The 24297-nt window shown below is 48.7% G+C and overlaps 1 protein-coding gene across 1 annotated transcript; it reads left to right on the top strand.

The window, feature by feature from the left end:
• Window positions 1-1685: 1685 nt before the first annotated feature.
• Window positions 1686-23679, top strand: RGS11 (regulator of G protein signaling 11). Its single transcript, XM_043975758.1, has 17 exons — window positions 1686-1833; window positions 4459-4555; window positions 5420-5470; window positions 8411-8517; window positions 11389-11440; window positions 11896-11954; window positions 12203-12279; window positions 12799-12880; window positions 13912-13980; window positions 17452-17481; window positions 17765-17826; window positions 18212-18325; window positions 18698-18813; window positions 19259-19346; window positions 20267-20405; window positions 21642-21724; window positions 22289-23679. Exons 1-17 carry the CDS (start codon window positions 1771-1773, stop codon window positions 22428-22430), a joined length of 1431 nt encoding a protein of 476 aa, XP_043831693.1. The 5' UTR covers window positions 1686-1770; the 3' UTR covers window positions 22431-23679.
• The last annotated feature ends 618 nt before the right edge of the window (window positions 23680-24297 follow it).

Genomic DNA, 24297 nt, shown 5'->3' with positions numbered 1-24297 from the left:
TTTAAATCTTCCATGTTTGGTCTTTGCTGATGGAAGTGGAAGGATACTAATAGCATTAATTCAAGCTTCTTATAGTCCTGTGAGGCTGACCAAGTGCTTTCCCCACAACAATCATGTACGCTCAGTAGTGCTCTCATTTATTCACTTTATCTATCTATCTATCTATCTATCTATCTATCTCTCTCTCTCTCTCTCTCTCTCTCTCTCTCTATCTATCTATCTATCTATCTATCTATCTATCTATCTATCTATCTATCTATCTATCTATCTATCTGTCTATCCATCCATTTATCTGTATCATTTATCTACCTATCTATCTCTATCATCTATCATCTATTTATCTACCTATCTACCTATCTACCTATCCATCCATCTATCTATCTATCCATTTATCTGTATCATCTATCTACCTATCTATCTCTATCATCTATTTATCTACCTACCTATCTACCTATCTATCTACCTGTCTGTCTTTCTGTATATCCCTCTCTCTGTCTATCTTGCCCTATGTCTGTCTGTCTGTCTATCCATCTCTCATCTATCTCTGTCTATTCCTCTATCCCCTTATTTGTTTATTCATTGGTTCAGGATGGGACCTGTGTTTTCATTGATCCAGGGAACTCCTGGTGAGGAAACTCCCTCTACCAATGCCAGTGGGCACCTCCCCTGACATCTCTGGTCTTCGGAATCAGCTGCCTGAGAGCAAAGAGAGGTAGAATGACTTGCCCAGGGTCATGCAGCCAGGATGCCTGAGAGGCAGACTTGACCTCAGGTCTCTCTGCCCCAGAGGCCAGCTCTTTTTCTTCTTTCTGTCCAATGCTGCTTCTGTCAGAAAATCTTCTTATTCCCATTTTATGGAGGAGGTTTCAGAGGTTGAGAGGGGAGCTAATTTGGCCAAGGGGATGCATAAAAAATAAGTCGGGACTTGAACCTAGATTCTCCAGAGTTCTTTAGTCTTTGTCATTAGATCTCAGTGTGGATACAATGGAGAAAGAGCGCTGAATTGGCCTCCAGTCTGGGATCCTGGGTTCCAACTCCTGCTTTTTCACTGATGCATTGAGTGATAATTAACTTCTCTGGGCCTTGATTTCTTCATCAATCAAATGAGAATCACAATAAGCAGAAGAGCAGAGAGTCCCCCATGGGTTGTATTATTTTAGGAGGTGGAGGGGCTGGCTACACTGACCTCTCCAGTTCTTTCCCCTCCAGCCCTGTGGGAGGGCAGAGATGGTAGGGAGGGAAAGGGACAATTAATCTTCCTTAAACTGGATCCAGGCAGCTAAGTAACCCAATAGATGGAGCCTGGGCCTGGAGTTAGGAAGACCTGAGTTAAAATGTGACCTAAGACATTAGTTGTGTGACCCTAGGCAAGTCACTTAACCCTTTTTTTCTCAGTTTTCACATCTGTAAAATGAAGTGGAGAAACAAATGGCAAATCACTCCAGCGTCTTTGCCAAGAAAACCCCCAATGGGGCCACAAAGTGTCAGACATGACTGAAAAGGACTGAACAATATCAGCAAACTGGGTCCTCTCTCCCTCCAACCGCCCCAACTGACCCATCCTCAAATGTCCAGCAGGTGGCAGCAGAACCGAAGAGGCCAGTGGGCGGGTGGGGCAGTGGGCGGGATGCCCCCCGGGGCTTCCAGCTCAGTGCTCAGCATCCTGGAGCTTCCAGTAGCCTGGGTCGGCTTCTTTCTCTCGCCTCTTCTTCCTCCTCATCCTTCTGTTCTTCTTCTCCTCCGGCTGATCTGCCTGGCCCAGCAGGGGCCATGACCATCAACACTCTCCACCAGGGGGGCAGCTACAAAGTCCAGATGCCATGTCTGAGCAAGGTAAGAGGGACAGGGAGCCTACATCCTGTCCCCCTGTGCCTGGTGAACCCATGGTCCTTCCCTGGGGGGTAGAATGAACTCATCTCTCTTGTCCACTGATTCCCTGGCCAACTGATAGAAGGTGGGGTTTCAAAAGAGGGGGCTAAGGGGCAGCCGCGCTTTCCTTGTTGGGCAGAAGAGGTCATGGGTTTGGGGCAGCCTGTGTCATGGGGAAAGAGCCCAGGGAGGGTCCTGTGTCCTGGGAGAGCTTGGAGAGGGTTGGGAGAGAAAGGATTCTGTCCCTCGGGACAGCCTAGCAGAGATACCGTGGCCTGGGTGGGGAGTACCCTGGGACCTTTAGACGGCTTAGCAGACTCCTTCTGACCTGGAATGAACCTGGGAAGGGGTGCTGTGTGCTCTAGGGGAACCCAGAAGAGGGGCAGCCTAGCAGAGGCCCTATGGTGTGGGAGGAACCTGGAAAAATCCATTTCTCTAAGAGGACTTTGGGGATACCTTCACCGTTGTTCTTCTTTACATGAGGAGAGTCTTGGCTTGGGGACACTAAGCTTTCTAGCCACAAGACTTGCAAGATTCCTCCAGTGCCAAGCGGCTGATTAGTCCTGGGTGGTCTACTGTCCCTTCTCTTTGGGGGAGCTGTACCCCCTCCCCTTATCTCCAGATTCAGACCCTTTCTCCCCCTCTTCCTGCCCTCCCCTTTCTTCTCTCTGATGTCCTCCTGGCTCTGGGTTCCCCTGGAGCAGGTTGATGTTTGTGAGTATGAATAGGGTTGCCACCGCACCCTCTGGGAGTGGCACAATGATTTCCCTCAGTCCTGGCTGTGGTTGGATCAGGGGCTGGGGCCAGAGGCTGCTGCGGTCCTGAGCATCCTTGGCAAAGGCCTCCACTGGGCCCTGGCCTGGTCCCTCTCCAGAAGCACTGGGTCCCTGCTAAAGTCTTTCCAGGTCCTGGGACTATTCTCATGCCTTTATGTCCCTTGGCAAAATTGTGTTGGCCTTCATAGAACATAGAGTGTCAGCGCTGAAAGAAACTTCAGCATATAGACTATAGGACGTCAAAGCTGGAAATGACCTAAGGGCACAGAGCACAGAATGTTGGAGCTGATGGGACCTTAGAACATAGACTATCAGAAGTGGAAGGGTTCTTAGAACGTAGAATGTCAAAGATAGAAGTATCTTAGGAACATAGAAAAAAAATAAAATATCAGAGCTAAAAGGGACCTAAGAAGAAAGACTATAGACTAACAGAATATAGAATATCAGAGGTGGAAGGGTCCTTAGAACATAGAACACATAGAACATCAAATATTAGAGGTGGAAGGGTCCTTAGAACATGGAACAAAGAATGTCAGAGGTGGAAGAATCCTTAGAACATAGAAAACAATGTCAGAGGTGCAAAAGTCCTTAGAACATGGAACAGAGAATGTCAGAGCTGGAAGGGTCCTTAGAACATAGAACACAGAATATCAGAGGTGGAAGGGTCCTTAGAACATGGAACAGAGAATGTCAGAGCTGAAGGGGGTCCTTAGAACAGGAAATGTTAGCTTATAGATGATGGAGGACCTTAGATATCAAAAGTAGGGGTTGCAGATGAGAAAACTGAGGCTCAGTGAGGAGAAAGTCCCCGCCCCCCCAGTTTTGATTGACTATTTTCCTACGCCATCAGCTTTAAGCAGCGGCTCTCCAAGCTCCGTTCCCCCTCTGGTCACCTCAGAATCCCTGGAACTTTGTAGCACTGGCTTAGAGGCTGGACCGGGCTTCCTCAAAGCCGGGGCAGGACCCTTTCCCAGAGTCTCTCTGTCCCCAGCACTCGCATTCCTTTGGCTTTTCAGAGAGGCCTGGCTGTTGGTTGATCTCTGGGAAGGAATAAACAGCTCGATAGCAGAGCCCTGGGCCGATCGGCGCCGTCCTTCCCTTGGCCCTGGAAAGAGCCAAGCCCTGAGCTGGGAAGGCATTTAGTCAAATGCTAAAAATAAAAGCTGCCTGCTTTGTTCTAGACTAGACTCCTGGCCCTAGCCCCCTGGAGGGAAGGCTGGGGGAGGGGGAGCCCTGCTGCTCTTGCTCTGCCCTCCCAAGAGTTCTCAGCCCCAGGGACAAAATGTTAAAAAGGAGGCTGGTGTTTCCTCTACCTCTGGCTTCTTGCCCAGCCCTGGGCAGCCCCTCCCCCTTTCCACCCCCAGGAGCACAGCTGGGGTGTCCCCAGAGTGGAGGAACAATTTTTTGGAGAAGTGGGTATGGCTGCTTGTGTGGAGGGGTCCAGGGTGATTTCAGAGGCTCTTAAGTCCCTCCTATCTACCTCCCCCACCAAAAAGAGATCTCTCCTACTTACTACCTGGCACCTGAAATTCTACCATTCAGGATTCATTCCTTTGATTTGATCCCTAGTTAAAGTGCAAATACTCCTGGGAGCAGACTTTAATAATGGAGAAATGGAGAGAATACCGGGTCCCCCAAGTGCACAGACACGTGGGGCCCACTGGGAGAGAAAAAGGGCTCTGGGCGAGGGGATGGAAGAGGGAAAGATGGCAGACTTTTCCTCCTGCTCTGCACCCACAGAAATGATGCCCCTGGACAGTGTCCAGGCTCATGGTAGCCTTATGGGGGGGGCTCTCCTCCTTGTCTCCCGCAGATGGAGCGTGTGATTGTGGGCATGCAGGACCCAGACATGGGTGTGAAGATGCGGAATCAGCGCCTGCTCATCACCGTGATCCCCCATGCCATGACAGGTGAGCCAGGGAGTCCTGAGGGCACTGGAGAGGAGGGAGCCTCTAGGGTGCCCGAGTTCAGCATGAGGCCCCACCTGGGCAGAGGAAAGGCCAGTCTGTTGCAGATTGAGGTTGACCAGGCCTTGGGCTCCCCACAGCCCCGAGAAGCCCCTGGGATGAAGTGCCAGGACACAGCGGTGGGCGCCGCCCACCAGTCCTGAGAAAAGAGAGCTGGTTTGCTTTTCCTCCCAGCTTCTCTGCCATTAATGCACTTGTTTATCAATTATGCATCAGGGTGGGGGCAGGGATTGTGTGGAGAAGAGCTTGGGGTCCAAGGCTCCATCCTCTTCTTGCTGGAGAGCAGTGCTGCCCCCCCTTGCCCACCCCAGACCTTCCTGGCTTTTTGACCCCACCCCATCTCATCTCCATTTTGTGCTTGGAGCCCCGAGGTTTTTGCCCAGCTAACAGAGATGGGCAGGAAGTGGCCCTCCTGGTATCCTCTCTTGGGGGCCCCAGAAATGAGGAGAGTTTCCCCATATCTGATTGTGGTCTTGGGAAGGGGACAGAAGGAGGTGGAGTAGTGAGCCCAGTGACATCACCAGCCTTAGAAACCCTGCCCACTGACCTGGGTCATTGCTCTGTGGAAGGGGGTCTCCTGCAGTGGCAGGCACCTTCTGTGCCCATGCCATCCCTTCCCTCCTGTCTGCCTATTCACCAGTCTTATCAGTACTGCCAAATTCTCCCTTTTCACATGGAGGAAGGAGGGGAAGGGGAGGCTGAAAGGGAGGCCTTATTGGGGCTGGGCCTGACTTTGGCCTCTCTGGGTTGCTGCCCTGTCTCTGTGTCTGTCTCACTTTCTCCTTCTCTCTCTGTCTCTCTCAAAAGGCAGTGACATTGTGGAGTGGCTCATCCAGAAATTCTCTATCTCAGAGGAAGGTAAGAGGGTATCAAGATTAGGGGGAACAGTTTCCTGCTTCTTGGGCAGGAAGGGCTGACTAAACATTGCCCCTGTCCTCCAAGTCCTCCGGGGAGCAGGAGAAACCCAAAGTTCATTTGCCGGTCAGCGAAGGCACCGAGCTGGGCCGATTTCTAACTGCAGTCTCTAAATATGGTCTTTCCTCTACCCTTCCCTTTCTTTCCTCTTGAGGAGAATGAGGGCTCAGCCCAATCTTTGAGATGATTATCGTTTTCTAATTTCATTCCTTGTTAGGAAGTGCAGTCTCCAAAGGCAGTGAGCTGTCAGAGTAGCGAGTTCCCCGACACCAGAGGTATTCCAGCAGAGCAGAGGAGGGACGGTTGGGTAGCAGGTTGGGAGGGATGGCTTGGAAAGCCCCTTCTGGCTCTGAAATTCTGTGATCTGGGACGGGATGGGGGGGTGGGGGGCCTCCCTGGAGGGGCCGGGAAGCACAGTGTGGGGAGTGGAGCCTTTAGGAGGGGGATGGGGCCCATTTTCCTACAGAGCTCAGGTTCCTGGTCCAGCTACAAGCTCTAGAAGTCTGAGGCCCCGCCCTCCAGCAGCCTTTAATGGGGCTGGAGAGCCAGGCTTTTATCTTGTCCTCCTGGGACCTGGGTAGAATTCACCAGCTCTGCGCCCACTGCAAGAAAACAGGCGGCTCCTCTCAGGAGACTGGGAGACAGCAGAGACTGAATAGCAGGAGAGCGTTGGGGCAGAAGCAATAACTGACCATAACCTCTGGGCCTGGGCGGGAGCTGCTGGAGGCTGGCTGGGGCTGAGGCCTTCCTTGATCACCCTGGCCTGGATCACACTCTAACTGTCCTCCTCCCCCTCCTCCCTCTTCCCCTCCTCCCTTTTCTCTTCCTCTTCCTCCTTCTCCCTCTTCCCTTCCTCCTCCTGCCCCTCCTCCCTCTCTCTTCTTCCTCCTCCTTCTCCCCTTACCCTCCTTCTCCCTCCCTCTTCCCCTCTCTCCTCTCTTCCTCCTTTTTCCCCTCTCCCCTTCTCCCTCCTCCTCTCCCTTCCTTCCTTCCTCCTCTTCCTCCCTCTCCTCTTCCTCCTCCTCCTTCTCCTCCTCCTCCACCTCCTCCCCTTTCTCTTTCTCCTCCTCCTCTTTCTCCTCACTCAAGGCTTATAGGATCATGGGATTCAGTGCAGGAATACACCAAATGCTTCATTTGACAGATGAGAAAATCTCAGAATCCCTTGCTTTCTTCCAACCTCAGCTCGCACTGGCTCCTGTACAAAGCCTTTGCCGATTCCTTCTCTTGTCTTATGCCTCCCTACCCTGAAGTTACTTTGTATGTATTTTTTAATCACTTTGATGTGTACATGTCGTCCCCCCCCCACAAAGAATGTCAGCCCTTAAGGGCAGAAATTGGACAGCTAGCTGGTAGAATGGATAGTGGGGGACTTGGAGTCAGAAAGACCTGAGTTCCAATTCTGACTTGGTTACCTCTTGGATATATAACCATAGGCTCATTATCTAATCTCTCTCAACCTCAGTTTCCTCATCTCTAAAATGGAGATATTGATAGCACCTACCTCACCCAGTTGTTGTGAGGATCAAATGAGATAATAAATAGTAAAGTGCTTAGGATAGTACAGTGGATAAAGCACTGGCCCTGGATTCAGGAGGACCTGAGTTCAAATCCGACCTCAGATACTTGACACTAGCTGTATGACCCTGGGCAAGTCACTTAACCCTCATTGCCCTGCAAAATAAAACCAAAAAAGAAACAAAGTATATTCTATGTAAATGTTAGCTATTATTATTTTATATAATATTATAGTTGCTTATGTTATATATTATTTTATATTATTCAAACACTTACTAGCTGTGTGACCCTGGACAAGTCACTTAACCCTGTTTGCCTCACTTTCTTCATCTGTAAAATGAGCTGGGGAAGGAAATGGCAAACCAATCTAGTATCTCTGCCAAGAAAACCCCAAATGGGGTCATGAAGAGTTAACTGAACAACATATTATTATTATTATTATTAGTCAGATGTTTTGCAAACATGTAATGTCCTATATAAATGTTTGATGTTATTATTGTCTCTGTAGCCATAGAGCCTGGCAATGTAGTTTTGTTTTTGACCAGAGCTATGATTTAATCAGGGTAGGGAGCTATTAAAGAAGGCTTAAATAGGGGCAGCTAGATGGCACAGTGGATAGAGCACTGGCCCTGGATTCAGGAGTACCTGAATTCAAATCCGGCCTCAGACACTTAACACTTACTAGCTGTGTGACCCTGGGCAAGTCACTTAACCCCAATTGCCCCTCAAAAAAAAAAAAAGAAGGCTTAAATAATACTAGGCTAACCTGAAAGCTTAAAGCTGCACTGAAACTTTTGGGACACCCTGTATTATTGCTTACTCTAGAACTGGGGAAGTATAGGTGTGGATTACCTGTACCTTGTTAGACCTGGTTGAAGGGTTGAGAAAGAACTGGTTAATAAAAGCATGTATAAAATGATTTATATATATGTGTGTGTGTGTGTGCATGTACACATGTGTGTATATATATATATATATATATAGTGTGTGTGTGTGTGTGTGTGTGTGTCCAAAGGTAGCCAGGAAATGGCTACCTAGGGCAGGAAATGGGGGGAGGGAAAAAAGGAAAAAAAAGAAATTTACATGATAACTTGATCATATATTTAAAAGGAATAGCAAGTAGTACATAATAGATTTTTAATTTCTTGTGCAGTCATTTTTTATCATACGGTTATAAAAATGCTTTTTTATTCCATAAATTAAAAATAAAATAAATAAAACCTCTAAAAAAAAGAACTGAGGAGAAGGACAAATTTGGAAGTGAAGGTTATGTAAAAATCAAAGATATCAACACTTTTAAAAAGTGGTCCCCAGAACCAGATGCCATTTCCCAGAAGTGATCCAAGCCCAAATCTCCCTCTGCAGAGTCTCTCCACCTGGGGAACCTCATTGTGAAACATGGCTACATCTATCCCCTGAAGGACCCCAGGTGCCTCATTCTCCGAGCAGATGACTCCCCTTACAGGTTCCAGGTGAGACTGGTCTTCCGTTCAACTCTGTTTTTCTATAATTGAGGGAATTCAAGACCCAGAGAGGGTGAGGGACTTTCTCAACGTCACACAGGAGATTTGGAATGTGGTAGTGATAGTGGTGGTGGTGATGGAGAGGTGTCCAGACCTCACGGTGGGACACCCTCCAGCCAGCCCCCCAACCTGGCAAAGGCCCAGGGTATCCAGTTCCTGGGTTTGGCTTTTCTGACTTGAGTTTTTTTTTTGGTTTGGCAATTGGGGTTAAGTGACTTGCCCAAGGTCACACAGCCAGTAAGTGTTAAGTGTCTGAGGCCGGATTTGAACTCAGGTACTCCTGACTCCAGGGCCAGTGCTCTATCTACTACGCCACCTAGCTGCCCCAGGTTTGGCTTTTCTAAGAGGGTGTGTGTGTGTGTGTGTGTGTGTGTGTGTGTGTGTGTGTGTGTGTGTGTGTGTGTGTGTGTGTGTGTGTGTGTGTGTGTGTGTGTGGACAAGGCTGGGGCTAACATTGTACATAGGTGCAGTTCAGTTCCTCTGCACTCCCGCCCCTCAGGCCTCCTGGATTGCAGCTGGTCCCTCTCCCAGTTCTTCACTTAAAGCAAAAGACCTGATTTGCATTTCTCACATATTATTTTTACTTTATAAAAATGGCAAACGAGAGAGAATGAGGTGGTGGTGGGGACTGCTCTATACTTACTGTTGGAAGATGGGGGCTCAAGCCTGACAGTGTCTGACTATGGGCACGTCCTCAAAACTCTCTGAGCCTCGTTTCCTAATGCTTGAGTCGCTTATCTTCTGGGATTTTTAGGCAGCCAAGAGCTTTGTGGATCACAGTGCCCGAGAAAAGTAAGAAGGATTTGGAGGCAGATGACCTGGGTTCAAATCCCAGCTTTTCGCCTTATGACAAGAGAGGCCATCTTGAAGATTTGATGGACCTCAGTTTCCTCATTAGGTCCCTTTTGGTTTTCAATGTGTGAGCCTATGATCCCATTATTATGACTACTACTTCCTCCTCTTCCTCCCTATTCCCAGACCTTTCAGCACCTTTGCTGGGGTAAGGGGGCAGGGGCTTACTTAGCCATGTTGACTGGGGAGCCTATTTCCAGCGAAGTTAATTGCAGCTAGAGATGGAGTCCCCTGAAGGGGGGCTGGGAGGGCACTTGGTGAGGAGGGTGGGCACCCGGGGCCTGCCCTGCCCTCTTCTTGTGGGGAAGGAAGTGGTAGCCATGGGATGTGAGTGTGAGAAGGAGATAAGGAACTGAGCTGACTTAGTGCCAAAATCAGCTTTGTGCCACCCTACAGGAGACCTCTCCTATGGGAAATGATGAAATGGGTTAGGACTGAGAGTTGGGTTATAGGGGTTTAGAACTAGAAGGGCACCTTGGGGAACCTTCTAGTTAAAACTGTTCATTTTACAGATGGGAAGACTGAATGAGGCTCAGCTAAGCTAAATGCCTTGCTCGGGGTTACACAGGGAATAAGGGGCAGAGCTGAGATTTGGAATTTCTAATATGCTTTTTTGTTTGTTTTTTTGAAAGGCAATGAGGGTTAAGTGACTTGCCCAGGGTCACACAGCTAATAAGTGACAAGTGTCTGAGGCCAGATTTGAACTCAGGTCCTCCTGAATCCAAGGACAGTGCTTTATCCACTGTGCCAACTAGCTGCTCCCAAGATTCAGAACTTCTACCTTCAAATTCAGTGCTCCTTCTGCTGTGTGTGACCTTGGGCTAGTTTTCTTCCTCTCTGGGGATGCACACCTAGAAGTTGACTGAATGACCACTTCTAGCTTTAAATAAGAGTCTCTCAAAAGTACACAGGTGGAGCAGCTAGGTGACGCAGTGGATAGAGCACCGGCCCTGGACTCAGGAGGACCTGAGTTCAAATCCAGCCTCAGACACTTGACACTTACTAGCTGTGTGACCCTGGGCAAGTCACTTAACCCCAATTGCCTCACTAAAAAACAAAACAAAACAAAAAGTACACAGGCCTTTGTAGTTTCCAGGGCACATTTTTGTTTGATCACTGCAACAACCCTGTGGAGCAAGCTGAGCAGGCATCATTGTCCCCATTGGACAAAGTCATTTGACCAAGATTTCACAATGAATTAATGGCAGAGCTGGGACCAGAGCCCAGGACCCCTCTTTCCAGGGCTAGAGCCCTTCCCTTGGCCATTGTTAGGTCAAGGAAAAGGACATGCGCAGGTAAAATTTTTTTTTAAATCCAATTCAGAGAATAGAGAGAATCTGTCTTCAGTAGTTGTAGAGAATGGTAGAGGGGCAGTTTGGAGCTCTGATCTGGGTGGTAGAGGGCCTTGAAGGCCATCCTTAATTGTGACATTCGAGGCCCTCTATCACAGAGACCAGGGTTCTCAGGATTCAGGTGAGTGGGATAGGCCATACGTGCTTGTTCAAGAAGAAGCAGGGATGCTGTCCTCAGGAAAGAGCATCCTTCTGTTTCTTCCTTCTGCTTCTTCATCCTTCTGAAAGAGCATCTGGCTTCTGCCTAAGGTTTGGATTTAATTTTTCACTAATCCTATCTGTCCGTAGCAGCCAGCTCTGTATCACTCTGTACAATTCCGGGAATCAGAATCTCCCCTCATTTCCTGGTGCCCTTCAAAGCTAAGGCCTTCCCTAGAAGATTACTTCCAAGGTAGCCTGTAAAAAACTTGTAGGCATAGGTAGGTCATTTGCATGTGGTCTCCATATTAGAAATGTAAGTTCCTTCAGGACAGGGGCAGTGGGTTTTTTTTTTGGGGGGGGGAGTTGCTCAGAGTAAGGTCTGCGTTCTTCCAGAAGGCTTCCTGGAGGAGGCAGGGGTTGGAGGGGGGAGCCCGCTCTGCTATTTCCAGCCCTAATGGCCTACTCTCCCCGATAGACACCCTATTTCTGGATGAGCACTAAGTGGCCAGCTGCTGAACTGGATTACGGTAAGTGGGTCAGGGCCAGAAGCAGGGCTCTGGCTAACAGATTTTGGATGACTCCATGGTATAGGGGAGGGTGGGGGTGTGCAGAGACCGTCAGACTCACATAAATGTCAGATCTCCAGGGGCCGAGAGGTCATGCAGTTCAGCTTCCACTTTCTACAATTTAGGGAAATCAAGATCCACAGAGGGTGAGGGACTTGCCCAAGGTCTCAAAGCTATTCGCTGAAGGGCTCCTGCCCCACTGGGTCTCAGCTCTTCTCCCTTAATTCCTCTCCAGGCCCTTAGCTAGTCTGTAGCTGGCTGGCTGGGCACAAGCTCAGGACTCCAGAGATGGGGTGGGACTTCCTTCGAGGATGGTGGTGGTGGTGGTGTTTAGCCACCGGTTTTCCCTCTGTCTATGGTACATGTGCGTGTATTGGCACGCACACGTGTTTGTGCAATCCCGTCTGCCTTTGCAGCTATCTATCTGGCCAAGAAGAATATCCGGAAACAAGGGGACCTGATTGAACATGAAAAGGTAGGGCAGCCCCGATCCCCTATCTGGAACATTCCTATGGGGATATATGAGCAGCCTTGCTTCTTCAATGCAGATGCCACACAGATCACCAGCTCCTTCCCCTCTTGGCTAGCCTCCCCCGCTCCTCAGAATTGCCTCAGGGCCCTGCCTCTCTCTTCCAGTGAGGATGGGGCTTGAGGCAGGGGCAGGGTATGGTTGGCTAGCCCCCCCCCCCCACTGGAGCCCCTCTCCTCCTCCCCCTCCTCCAGGATTACTATAACCAGCTGCATAAGAAGATCAATCACACATGGGACTTTGTCGTGATGCAGGCCCGGGAGCAGCTGAGGTGAGCATTTCTCTGCCCCTCTTCTCCCACCCCCACCCCCCACCATATAAACCCTGCCCTTTGTCTTGGGCCTGAAGCTACGCTGGCCGTGTTGTGCCCCTGAGCCTGTGGTCTGTCCCAGGGACTGTCAAACCCTCCCCTGCCTCACTCCCTCCCCTCCCCTCCTAGCTGATCTCCTGGCACTGCCTGGAGTGGGGGGCTGGGAGTGGAGGAGGGAGGGAGGGATAACATAGAAGCAACAGCTGAGCCACTAAGCCAGGAAGGAAGATAAGAGAAAATGGGGGTGGCCAGATGTTGGTCAGCAGGCTTTCCAGATATTAGGGGGAGAGTGTGGGCTAATCCAACAACCCCTGGGTTCTACCCCACCCCTTCCCCACCCTGTTTAATCTTCTCTGAGAGCAGGGATTGGAGTTACACTGTCCCCTGAGATCAACACATCCCCGGCCTGATCTCTGTCTGACCCAGCATCTGCCCTCTTCCCTGCCCTGTCTCTGACAGAGTATCTTCTCTTTCCTTCAGAGCAGCCAAGCAGCGTCGGAAAGGGGACAGAATTGTCATTGAGTGTCAGGAACAGACTTATTGGCTGGTGAATCGGCCCCCGGTGAGAGGCTCTCCCCACGTCCCCCTCAGACCAGGAAGCTCTGTGACATTGGGCAAAGTGTTTGACCACTCTGGACCTCAGGATCCCTTCCCTATTACCATGAGGGATCTGGACTAGTAGAGGGGATGAAAGGAAAGAGGAAAGGCCTGGCAGACAGGGGGAAATGGGTCTTTGGAAACGACCAGTGGGGAAGGGGATTTAGGCGAGGAGCTCAGAAAAAGGGGTACAGAAGACAGACTTCCTCTGAGGCCAACTGAGTAGGGGGAGGGAGCTGGCAGGGTCTTATGGGAGGGAGGATGTGGAGAAGGGACAGAGTCAGATGGATGGACTTTGGGATATGATGTGCTGCCCTCAACCCCTCACTCTCAGGCCAGACTGGGGTCAGTTCTACTCTCTATCTCCCTCTGCCGTAGCTGAAGGTAACCATAGTCCCTGGGAGCCACCCAGTAGCGTTTGGGGGCTGGGATCCTAGAGATGTTTAGTTTTGAAGCTGTTCCTTGCCCTGCCCCCCTTACCCCTATGCCAAACCAGGCTCCCCTTTCCCTCGTTGTGAAATTAGGACAGGATGGCATTTCTTGGCTGGTTTCATTCCCATCCTCCACCAGGAGGCAGGGGGCTCTGTGCCTGGAGAGACCCTGCCCTACGGGCCTGGGCCTGGGAGTAGGCAGCAGAACCTAAATTCTTGCCCAGTTGGCTCCATTGTGCCCTGGCATTAATGTGAAGGATGATTAATTTCAGGAACAAGAATTATAGAGAGCTAAAATGCCACTTAGTCCAACTCCTTAATTTCACAGTTGGGGAAACTGAGACCCAGAAGTCAAGCGACTTGACCAAGGCCACACAGCTAGCACCACATCAGAAACAGGTTGCAGGTCTTCTGACTTCATCGACAGCATTCATTCCATTGTACCCCAGGGGCTAGGAACTGCAATGTGGACAAAGGGTTTGGGCAGGGGGTGGACAACAAGAAGTTGAGAGCTGACTCCTCCATTTCCCCTGCACCTCTATCTGACCCCCCATTTCTTTGTCAGCCAGGAGCCCTGAATGTGATGGAACAGGGACCTGAGCGGGGTAACTGCTACACTACTAGGGTGCAAATGGTGAGTGGCCCATTTGTAGGATTTGTTTCTGTCTTGTGTATTTAATGAGCACTACCATTCCCCATCCTTGGGCTGTACTCTCTTTTTTCTTTTCGGGGGCAAAGAGGGTTAAGTGACTTTCCCAGGGTCACACAGCAAATAAGTGTCAAGTGTCTAAGGCCGGATTTGAATTCAGGTACTCCTGAATCCAGGGCTGATGCATTATCCACTGCGCCACCTAGCTGCCCCCCCCATTTATAGAACATAGTAACCCCTGCCCTATCTGCCAGAGAGAGGAGTTTCGAGGAAGGCTGGCTGGCAGGATTTCTGGATCCATAGCCAGAGCCGGCCTTGACCTCCTTTCTCCCTTTGTCTCCCATCTCCCTTCTTCCCTCTTCAGCTGGATTCCAGCTCTGGCTTTGGATCAAGACCTAGCATATCCCTAGTTCTACCCCCATCCCCACCCCCCTCCCCAGACCATCCACCAAGGCATGATGTGAAGGGTGATTAAGGAAGTTGGAAGCATTTCCTGGAATAAGGATCCCTAAGATTATACATTCTAGAGCTGGAATGCCACTTAGCCTCAACCCCTCATTTACAGGTGGGGAAGCTAAGACCCCAGGTCAAGTGACTTGGCCAGAGCCACACAGTTAGTATGGTAAGAAAGAGGTTGTAGGGGGCGGCTAGGTGGCGCAGTGGATAAAGCACCGGTCCTTGGATTCAGGAGTACCTGAGTTCAAATCTGGCCTCAGACACTTGACACTTATTAGCTGTGTGACCCTGGGCAAGTCACTTAACCCCCATTGTCCCGCAAAAAAAAAAAAAAAAAAGAGGTTGTAGGTTCTCTTTTTTGAGAGGCCCCGGGGGGGCCAGGAGCCATGAAGCCCCGTATGGGAACAGAAGATTTGGGGAGGGATTAGGCAGCTCAGAATTGTCTTCTGGCTGGTAATGGTTGATTGCTTTAGACCAGCGCGGACCAGGCTGAACTCCTTGTCTAACTGTTTTGGTTTGGTTTGTTTTGGAGCCAGACCTGTGATTTCATTGGCAGAGGAGACTAGTAATGAGGAAACCCCTGGAAAGTAGAAACTTCCCTCCTTACCCCTCCCCCTTCCTGGACTCCAGCCCCTTCAAAAGAGAGTTCCAAAAGCCTCTTCCCTTCCAGCCAAGTCCAATCTATTCCAACTGGAGTTGGAGCCTTGGCATGGCTAACATTGACCCTGAGATTAGAGATACATCCATGGCCAGAGCCTTTAGCTGTACCCAGATACTGCCCCAGGAGCTCCCTAAGATGGAAAAGCTGAGATGCGACCAGGGATTCTTGTTAGCACTCAACTGATTTGATTTGCCTCTGACCCCAGCCCTGTGAATGGGAGCTAAGTGGGTCTAATGCAAGCTTGGTCTCCAACCTCCAACCTCCTGGCAAGTTTGTACACCTCTGGGCCCATTTCCTGGGCTGTAAATTAGGGGATGGGATTAGATCAAAGCTTCTTAAACTGTGGGTAACTGAATGTGGGGGTTGCAAAAAATTTGGCAGTGGTAAAAGGTATGTATACCTATTTTATTTACCTGTAAATTTCTCAGGTGAAAAGAGGTCTAAGTTTAAGCAGCTCTGGACTAGATGACCTCTAAGGGTCTCACCATAGTGAACAGAGCATTGGGCTGGAGTCAGGAAGACCTGAGTTCAAATGTGACCTCAAACACTAGCTTGTGACTCTGTGCCTCAGTTTCCTTATATGTTAAGTGAGCTGGAGAAGGAAATGGCAAACTACTCCAGTATTTCTGTCAAGAAAACCTCAAATGTGGGGGCAGCTAGGTGGCGCAGTGGATAAAGCACTGGCCCTGGATTCAGGAGGACCCAAGTTCAAAGCCGGCCTCAGACACTTAACACTTACTGGTTGTGTGACCCTGGGCAAGTCACTTAACCCCCATTGCCTCTCAAAAAAAAAAAAGACAAAAAAATCTCAAATGGGGTCATGAAGAGTCAGACTTGACTGAACAAGAACAAGAGGGTTCTCTAAAGTTCTGAAATTATGGACGTTTATAGATACCTGAACTACAGCTAAGGCTATGACCTCAGATGTGTCTCCAACAGCAAGGGGGTGAATGCCACTGAGTTAGCCACACTCTCTCCTGGTTGTCTTGATGATCAGAGATGCTGCTATGTGAGGGGTTGGTAGGATTAGAGTTCAGCCAGGGCTGGGCCTGGGGAAGTGATCAGAAGTGTGTGTGTGTGGGAAACTGTAAGCTTGCCTTCATCAGCAATTGTGGGGAGAAGTTCTACCCAATGAGCACTAAGGTTTTTTGCCTGTGAGACAAAAATAGCCAGCATTTATTTTAATCTCATTACAATCTGGTGAGATAGAAACTATTCTTATCCCCATTTTGCGAATGAGGAAACTGAGGAGGTTAAGTTATTTGCTCAGGGTTTTGCAGCTAGTAAGTCTAAAGCAGAATTTGAACTCTGATCCTCCTGAATCCAATTCTAGCACTCGATCCTCTATGCCACATAGGTAACTCGCTCACTAATTGTGCCTACTCCTTTTCCCTGATTCTGATTGTGGGTAGGAGGGAAGGCATTAGAAGTTATTCCCCGGGGCAGCTAGGTGGCACAGTGGATAGAGCACCGGCCCTGGATTCAGGAGTACCTGAGTTCAAATCCGGCCTCAGACCCTTGACACTTACTAGCTGTGTGACCCTGGGCAAGTCACTTAACCCCAATTGCCTCACCAACCCCCCTCCAAAAGAAGTTATTCCCCCCAAAATATTTATAGCTGCTCTTTATGTGGTGGCAAGGAATTGGAAGTTGAGGGGATGCCCATCAATTGGGGAATGGCTGGACAAATTGTGGTATATGAATACAATGGAATACTATTGTGCTGTAAGAAACGATGAGCAGGAGGAGTTCAGAGAAACCTGGAGGGTCTTGCATGGGCTGATGATGAGTGAGATAAGCAGAACCAGAAGAACATTGTACACAGTATCATCAACATTGAGTGTTGATCTACTGTGATGGACTATATTCTTCTCACGAATGCAATGGTACAGAAGAGTTCCAGGGAACTCATGATAGAAGAGGATCTCCAAATCCAAGGAAAAAAAAAAAGAACTGTGGAGCATAGATGCTGAATGAACCATACATACTATTTCTTTTGGTTTTGGTGCTGTTGTTTTTCTATTTTGAGGTTTTTCATCATTGCTCTGATTTTTCTCTTATAACATGACTAGTGCAGAAATAGGATTAATGTTATGTATATATATATATATAAACCTATATCAGATTGCCTGCTGTCTGGGGGAAGGGAGAGGGGTCTGGGGTTGGAAAGCTTGTATGGATGGGAGTTGGGAACTATCTTTACATGTGACAGAAAGGAAGTGGAGTACTTTATTAATTAAAAAAAAAAAGAAGTTATTCCCCATTAGGGTCTCTCCCAGCCCCCCATTCACCAAACTGCTCTGCCCTGCCCTCACCCTCCCTGTCTTAATCTTTTCCAGACTAAAAATATGGATTTTTATAAGAGAGAGGTAAGCTGCTAGACTGTCCTTGGGTTCTATGGAGGGGAAACAAATCTGGAGGCCCTGGGATCCTTTAGCTTAAGGCCTGCAGGGCCATGGGTGGAATCCTGACTATGGGGATATCCCACTTTAAACATTTTTAATTGGGTAGATATGGACAAAGATTAAAGGCAAGGGAGCCTTGGCTGTCCCCACCCACCCAATTGGAAGGTTGTCCCTGGCTAGTCTGGGGGCCTTAAAGGGGCACCATCTGATCCCTCCCTCACCCCTTTTTTCTTGTGCCTCTGCCCAGATTGAGTACTTTAAGAAGGCGATGGGTAGGACTAGGGTGAAGTCTTCTATCTGCCTGGAAGCGTGAGTGCCTTTGGATTGGGAGGAAGGTGTCCGGGCAAGTGGGAGGGGGAGGATGTCATACATGTTCACCCCAAATCTCTTCCTTTGTCCCCACCCAGACTCCCCTGGCTCTGAATTGCCCATCTGTGGTTCCCTGGGCTTACCTTTACCATAGCAGCCCCTTTTCTTTCTACAAAGCCTTCTCGAGTGGTGAGGGTTCCCCCAACTTATCTTTACTCTCCACCACCACCACCTACTCCCTTTATGACCTTGGGTACATCATTTCTCCTGGCTCTGCCTCAGTACCCTCATCTGTAGAATGAGGGGATTGGATTAACTGACCTCTAAGTTTCCTTCTGATTCTAAATTCATGTTCCTCTTATCTTTGTGGGCCCTCTCCACCCAGATACCTCAAGTTCAATGACCAGTACATGGCCCACGACCCCATCATGTCTGGCTGCCTGCCCAGTAACCCTTGGATCACTGATGATACCGCCTACTGGTCAATGAATGCCCCCATGTGAGTGTTTATCCCATCTGCTGTGGGTGGGTGGAGAAGACTGGGCAACCCTAGCTTCCTGCAGGATCACCATCCTATACATACTGCTGATTCTTGGTGGGGATCATGGGCCCAGAGACAGGGAATCTGGCTCCAGAGTTCACCCAGGCCCTCCCACTTAGTGGGCCTCCTGGACCAAGCTAGGCAAGAGTTACGGGCCATGTCCTAAAGGGACTTGAATGGTAATTGGCCTAATAAGCGCTGGAGAGGTTTCTCTAATTCTGAAGGCATATGCATGGGCAGATGCTTGCGTGTTTTGTTTTTTCCCCGCCTTGGGCCTGGGGACAGAAAAGTTGCTGCCACCATCCTGCCACATACACATTTATTGCCCAGGGTGACGACACCTACCAAGCTCCGGGTTGAGCGTTGGGCTTTTAACTTTGGAGAGCTCCTGGGAGATCCTCTGGGCCACATACAGTTCATGGAGTTCCTCAAGAAAGAGTTCAGTGGTAAGACACCTACCTGCAGCTCCACCCCTGGTCATGCTCCTACAAGGGATCCAGGGACCCAGGAGGATGCTGGGTGATAACTAGCATGCCCTGGAGACCCAGGCAGAGAGGGGTTAAATAAGTGTCTGACTCCACGTTCAGTATTCTACCTGGCCACCTAGATGCTATCATGCCTGGAATGGTGATGATATGGTCCATCCTGCCCCAGGCTCAGCCTTTTTCTTTCCACTTCTCCAGCATTGTATCTTCACCAGAATATTGTGAGCCAAGGACTTGTTCCTTCCCAGTTGATGTGGGGTAGTGGGGTTTGTGGGAATGGGAGGATGTTGAGGAAGATAAGTAGGTGTGTAGTCAGGGGCCCCATCTCACTCTCTGAGGGGCTTCTCCCAGAAGCCATTTCTTCTCTCATCTCATCTCTGGTCACCACCTCCTCCCCACCACCCAGCGGAGAACCTGAGCTTCTGGGAAGCATGTGAAGACTTGCGATATGGAGAACAGTCCAAGATTCCTGAGAGTGTCGATTCTGTCTACCAGTGAGCCTCACCTCTTCCCCTCCCCCCAGATCCCAGCTCTGGGTCTCTACTCCTCCTGGTGGGTGAGGCAGAGACTAGAAAGGGTCATGTCGTCTTCTGGTCAGAAGGGGTTTTTCTTCAGAGGTCATTTGGTCCATTCCTCTGTTGTCTATGTATCCTGGTCTACTAGGATAAAGATAGGATGGGAAATTTTTGGTATCATGTGTGAGGGTGCACTTGAGCCCCAAGCTGCCTCCCTTCCACTCCCCAAATGAGGCCAAATGGATCACTTTATGCTTCCTTTTGGGAATGGTACACCCTCTTTTCACCCTCTGATGAAGGTGAGTGGGATTAGCTAGACAGAGGCCACTGGATGCTCTGAGGTTCTAGGGGGTCCAGCTGAGTCTGCTGCATGAGGAGTGGTGAGGAACAGCCTGGGGGTGGGGTATACCAAGACACAGGTTCCTAGTAACAGAATAAAAGAGCACAGGGGTGGTGCCTCTGTCTCCACTCTTTTGAAAAGTCTGAGCATTCCTGAGATAGGTAATATCTCACCTAAAAGAGTGGGAGAATTACTTTAACAGCCAGGAGAGAACAAGAATGAGCTACACAGTAGGTATTTAAGAATGGGGAAGGAGAGAGACTGATCAGGGGAGTGCAAAAGCACCAAAGGTAATTTTCAAGATTTTCCCCAGTGCCTTGATGGTCAGCAGTATCTTTTGAAGGGGGGGCAATGAGGGTTAGGCAACTCACCTAGGCTCACACAGCCAGTACATGTCAAGTGTCTGAGGCTGGATTTGAACTCAGGTCCTCCTGAATCCAGCATGTGGTTTATCCACTGTGCCACCTAGCTGCCCCTGTCAGCGGTATCTTAAAGGTAGGTCACAGGTCACATGCCCTTCTGCTAATTTGTCCATATCTCTCCACCTGTTGGGGTTCAGACAGTTTCTTGCCCCTGGGGCCACACGCTGGGTCAATATTGATAGCAAGACTATGGAGAAGACGCTTGAAGGGATCCGCAGACCCCATCGCTATGTCATGGATGACGCCCAGATGCATATCTACATGCTTATGAAAAAGGTGCTGGGGCTAAGGGGTCAGTGGAGTTGGAACCACAAAAGAGTTCCTGTCTTTTTTGTTTTGTTTTTGGGTTTTTTTTTCGAGGCAATCGAGGTTAAGTCACTTGCCCAGGGTCGCACAGCTAGTAAGTGTCAAGTGTCTAAGGGCAGATTTGAACTCAGATCCTCCTGAATCCAGGGCTGGTGCTTTATTCACTGCACCACCTAGCTGCCCCCAAGGTTCCTGTCTTAAGGGGTTCACTCCCTATTTGGGAGGACAGTCAAGTAGCCCTGGGGTAGAGCCCTGAGTTAGAAGCCAGGAGATCCTTAACTTAGAAAAACTAAAAGTACCTGGGGCTCAGAATACATCCATTCATTCATTTATTCACTCATGCTTTATTCCCCACTAGCTTCCAAGTGGGTTTTGAGTTGAAGGTTACTTACAAGAGGAAACACAAACATCAAACAAAACAAAACAAACTCAAAAGCAAGACGAAATTGATTACAAGGAGTAGAGCAGATGTTATTGGGCATCTGAGATGAGTTGTAATGTTATTGCATAGTTGTTCAGACATTTCAGTTGTGTCTGACTCTCTGTGACCCCATTTGGGGTTTTCTTGGCAAAGATACTGGAGGGGTTTGCCATTTCCTTCTCTTGCTCATTTTACAGATGAGGAAACTGAGGCAAACAGGGTTACGTGACTTGCCCAGGGTCACATAGCTAGTAAAAGTGTCTGAGGCCAGATTTGAACTCAGGTCTTCCTTACTCCAGGTCTGATAATTATAAGAATGTGGAAAGAATGGGGTCACTGATAGATTTTTCTCACAAGTTTTCCCTAAAGGTGTGTGTGTATGTGTGTGTGTGTGTGTTATCAAATTGAGGAGGAAGCCGTGAACTTGGACATTCCTCTTTTCTGGAATCATCTCTCTTTAAATAAGAGGCTTATTAAAAGGCAACATGGGGTAGTGGCAAGAGCTATGAATTTGGAGTCAGAGGGCCTTGGTTCGAATCCTCTGCTTCTCACTACTTGTAACTTTGAGCAAATCATAAATCTCTCTGGGCCTCATTTTCCTAATCTGTAAAATGAAGAGATTAGACTAGACCTTTAAATCCATGGTTCTATAGCAAACTACTTGAACCATCTCTTTCTGTTCTGCAGGAGTGTTATTTTATGGTCCTGGGAAATAAAAAGCACAGATTTCAAAGCAACTGTGTAAGTAATGCTATTGGAATAAGGTGGTCCTGCCTGTCTTTCAGGATTCCTATCCCAGGTTCTTAAAGTCTGACATGTATAAGACGCTTCTGGCAGAAGCTGTGATTCCACCTGAGACTAAGAAACGGTGAGCTTCACACACACACACACACACACACACACACACACACACACACACACAGTGCCTCGATCCTATTCACTCTATTTTCCTAGACTCCAAATTTGGGTTTGTAGGGGGGGTTGGGGGACAGGAGGGATGAGGCAGTCTTTCTCTTGGCCTTGTGCCACCAATAAACACTCTGTCATGTAAGAGAGCTGGAATTGGGACTTACCATGCATGTCAACCTCACCCTATCCCATTCCACAGGTATGGGGAGAAGCCTGGGGGAGAAGTCTCTTATTGAGCCAAGGGGAATGGGGGCAAAACTGGAGAAGAGCCAAAAGTCTCGATCCTCAATATCCTTTTTTCCATAGAAGCTCGTGAGAATCAACATGTACAAATTGCCACTCCCTTTCTCCTTCTACTCTGACCCATTGGGGAAGAGAAATATCAAAAAATGAGAAAGAGGAAGTAGAGTTAATGGTGTCAGATAATCTACACCCTGTGTTAGGCTTCCACATTGGCACTGACCCTCTGCGGTCCCTGCCTTCATCCTTTCTTCCCCCTTCCTCTCTCTCTGTCTTTTTCTAGAGTGTTCCCATTCATGAGGAAGCAGCGCCATTCAAGCCCTAGCCCGGCCCTCCTCCTGCCCTCGGGAGAACAGGAGTCCAAGGGGGAGGACAAGGGCAAGGCCCTGGCTTCTGGCACCTCCACCGGGGAAGGGGAAGGCTAGGCAAAGCAGGCCTCCCTTTCCCTCTGTTGTCGCTTCTCCCTCTCCTCTGGTTGACAAGCTGGAAGATGTAATTGGAGAGGGGAGGGGTTGGTGGTGATGTGTGGGGAAGGGGACAGAGAGAAAAGCATTTCATGGACTGATGGTTGTGAGGGCTCCCCTTTTCTCTCTCCTTTTCCCTGCCATCTCCAGCCTCCTCCAAGAAAATGTTATAATGCCCACCAACTCCTTACCCCTAATCCTCAGTCCTCAGGTATCACACTTTCCCCAGCCTTTGGGAGAAGCAGCATGGTGTGGTGGAAAGATCAAGGGGCTTAGGAGTAAGGGCACAGCCTAACATTGGGCAAGTCACTCTGTGGGCCTCAATTTCCCTCCTGTACAAGTTACTTAGGTGATACGAGGGCTTGGATGAAGTGCTCCCTAAGGTTTCTCTTCCAACTCTAAGATTCCATTATTTGATCCCCTGTCCAGCCAGCCCTGGCTTTGGTGGCTTTTTCACAGGCTCCATTAGAACCTTCCTGGCTCTATAGGTGAGTAGTTATTTTTAAGGCTCTTTAGGGTCAAATCAGCTGTTATCTACCTTAAGGTCTCCAGGCGTTGTTCATTACATGTGTGCACATAGATAAACACCCAGCTTCCCCTTCTTCCTTCCCATGGCAGGTTCTCATAGTTCCAAAAGGTGGCAAGAAGAGTAGGTCTGTTTAACCAGATCCTCCAGGATAGGGCAGGAACCCCACAAATTTGCTGGGAGGAAAAAAATAGGTAAAACTTCCTGCTTCCCCAGTATCAGAAAAAATTGAAGCCACTCATTTCCAGTTTGCCCAAAAGGGACAGATCTCCAAGTAAATGAATCTTGGATTTGGAAGGGAATTCACAAGTCCTTAGTCCAACCCATATCAGAACAAGATTCTGCTCTACCTGGCCAACAACTGGTTATCCATCCAGCTGTTGGTTGAACTTTGTTAGAGGGGGAGAGCCTGCTACTTCCTGGAGTCCATTTTACTTTTAGATAGCTCTAATCTTTAGGAGAACACTTTAGAAACTTGAAAACAGCTATCACCAAGCTATCTCCAAATGAAACATCCCCAATTCTTTCAATTCATCCACACATGCCATGATTTTGGGACCCTTTACCATCAAAATGGGGCATCTGGGTGGTACAGTGGATAGATTGTTAGGCCTGGAGTCAAGAAGAATCATCTTCCTGAGTTCAAATCTGGCCTCAGACACTTACTAGTGACCCTGGTCAAGTCACTTAACCCTGTTTGCCTCAATTTCTTCATCTGTAAAATAAAGTGAGGAAAATGGCAAGCTACTCCCAGGATTTTTGCCAAGAAAATCTCAAACGGGGTCATGAGGAGTGGGACACGACTGAAAAACAACTGAACAACAACCACCAAAGTTGCCCTCTTCTGGATACTCTCCAGCTTATTTATCATTGTACTCCCTAAGATGTGGCATTCCAAATTGAACTTGATATTCCAAATGCAGTCTGACCAGGGTAGGGTATTAAAGGACTATCATCTCCCTCGTACTCAACACTGTGCTATGCAGCCTAGGATTACATTACATTTTTTGCCTGCCATATCATACTCTTGACTTGAGCTCAGTCCACTAAGACACCTAGATCTTTTTTCAGACCAACTTTTGTCTAGCCACAACATGTCTATCTTGCACTTATGAAGTTAGTTTTCTGAATCCAAAAGTGAGAATTTATATTTATTCCTACTAAGTTTTATCAAATTAGAGTTGGCTCCATAATCTAGCATGTCAGAACCTTTTTGGATACTGGTATTATCATCCAACATGTTAGCTTTCTGAAGGGAAGCCAAGATAGTGTTGGCTACTTTGCTTTCTGGCAAAGGGAGCA

This window comes from Dromiciops gliroides, chromosome 1 (assembly GCF_019393635.1).
Source record: "Dromiciops gliroides isolate mDroGli1 chromosome 1, mDroGli1.pri, whole genome shotgun sequence".
Classification (NCBI taxonomy): domain Eukaryota; kingdom Metazoa; phylum Chordata; class Mammalia; order Microbiotheria; family Microbiotheriidae; genus Dromiciops; species Dromiciops gliroides.
The sequence above is the reverse complement of the archived record's forward strand: the minus strand, read 5'-3'. Positions and strand labels throughout refer to the sequence as shown.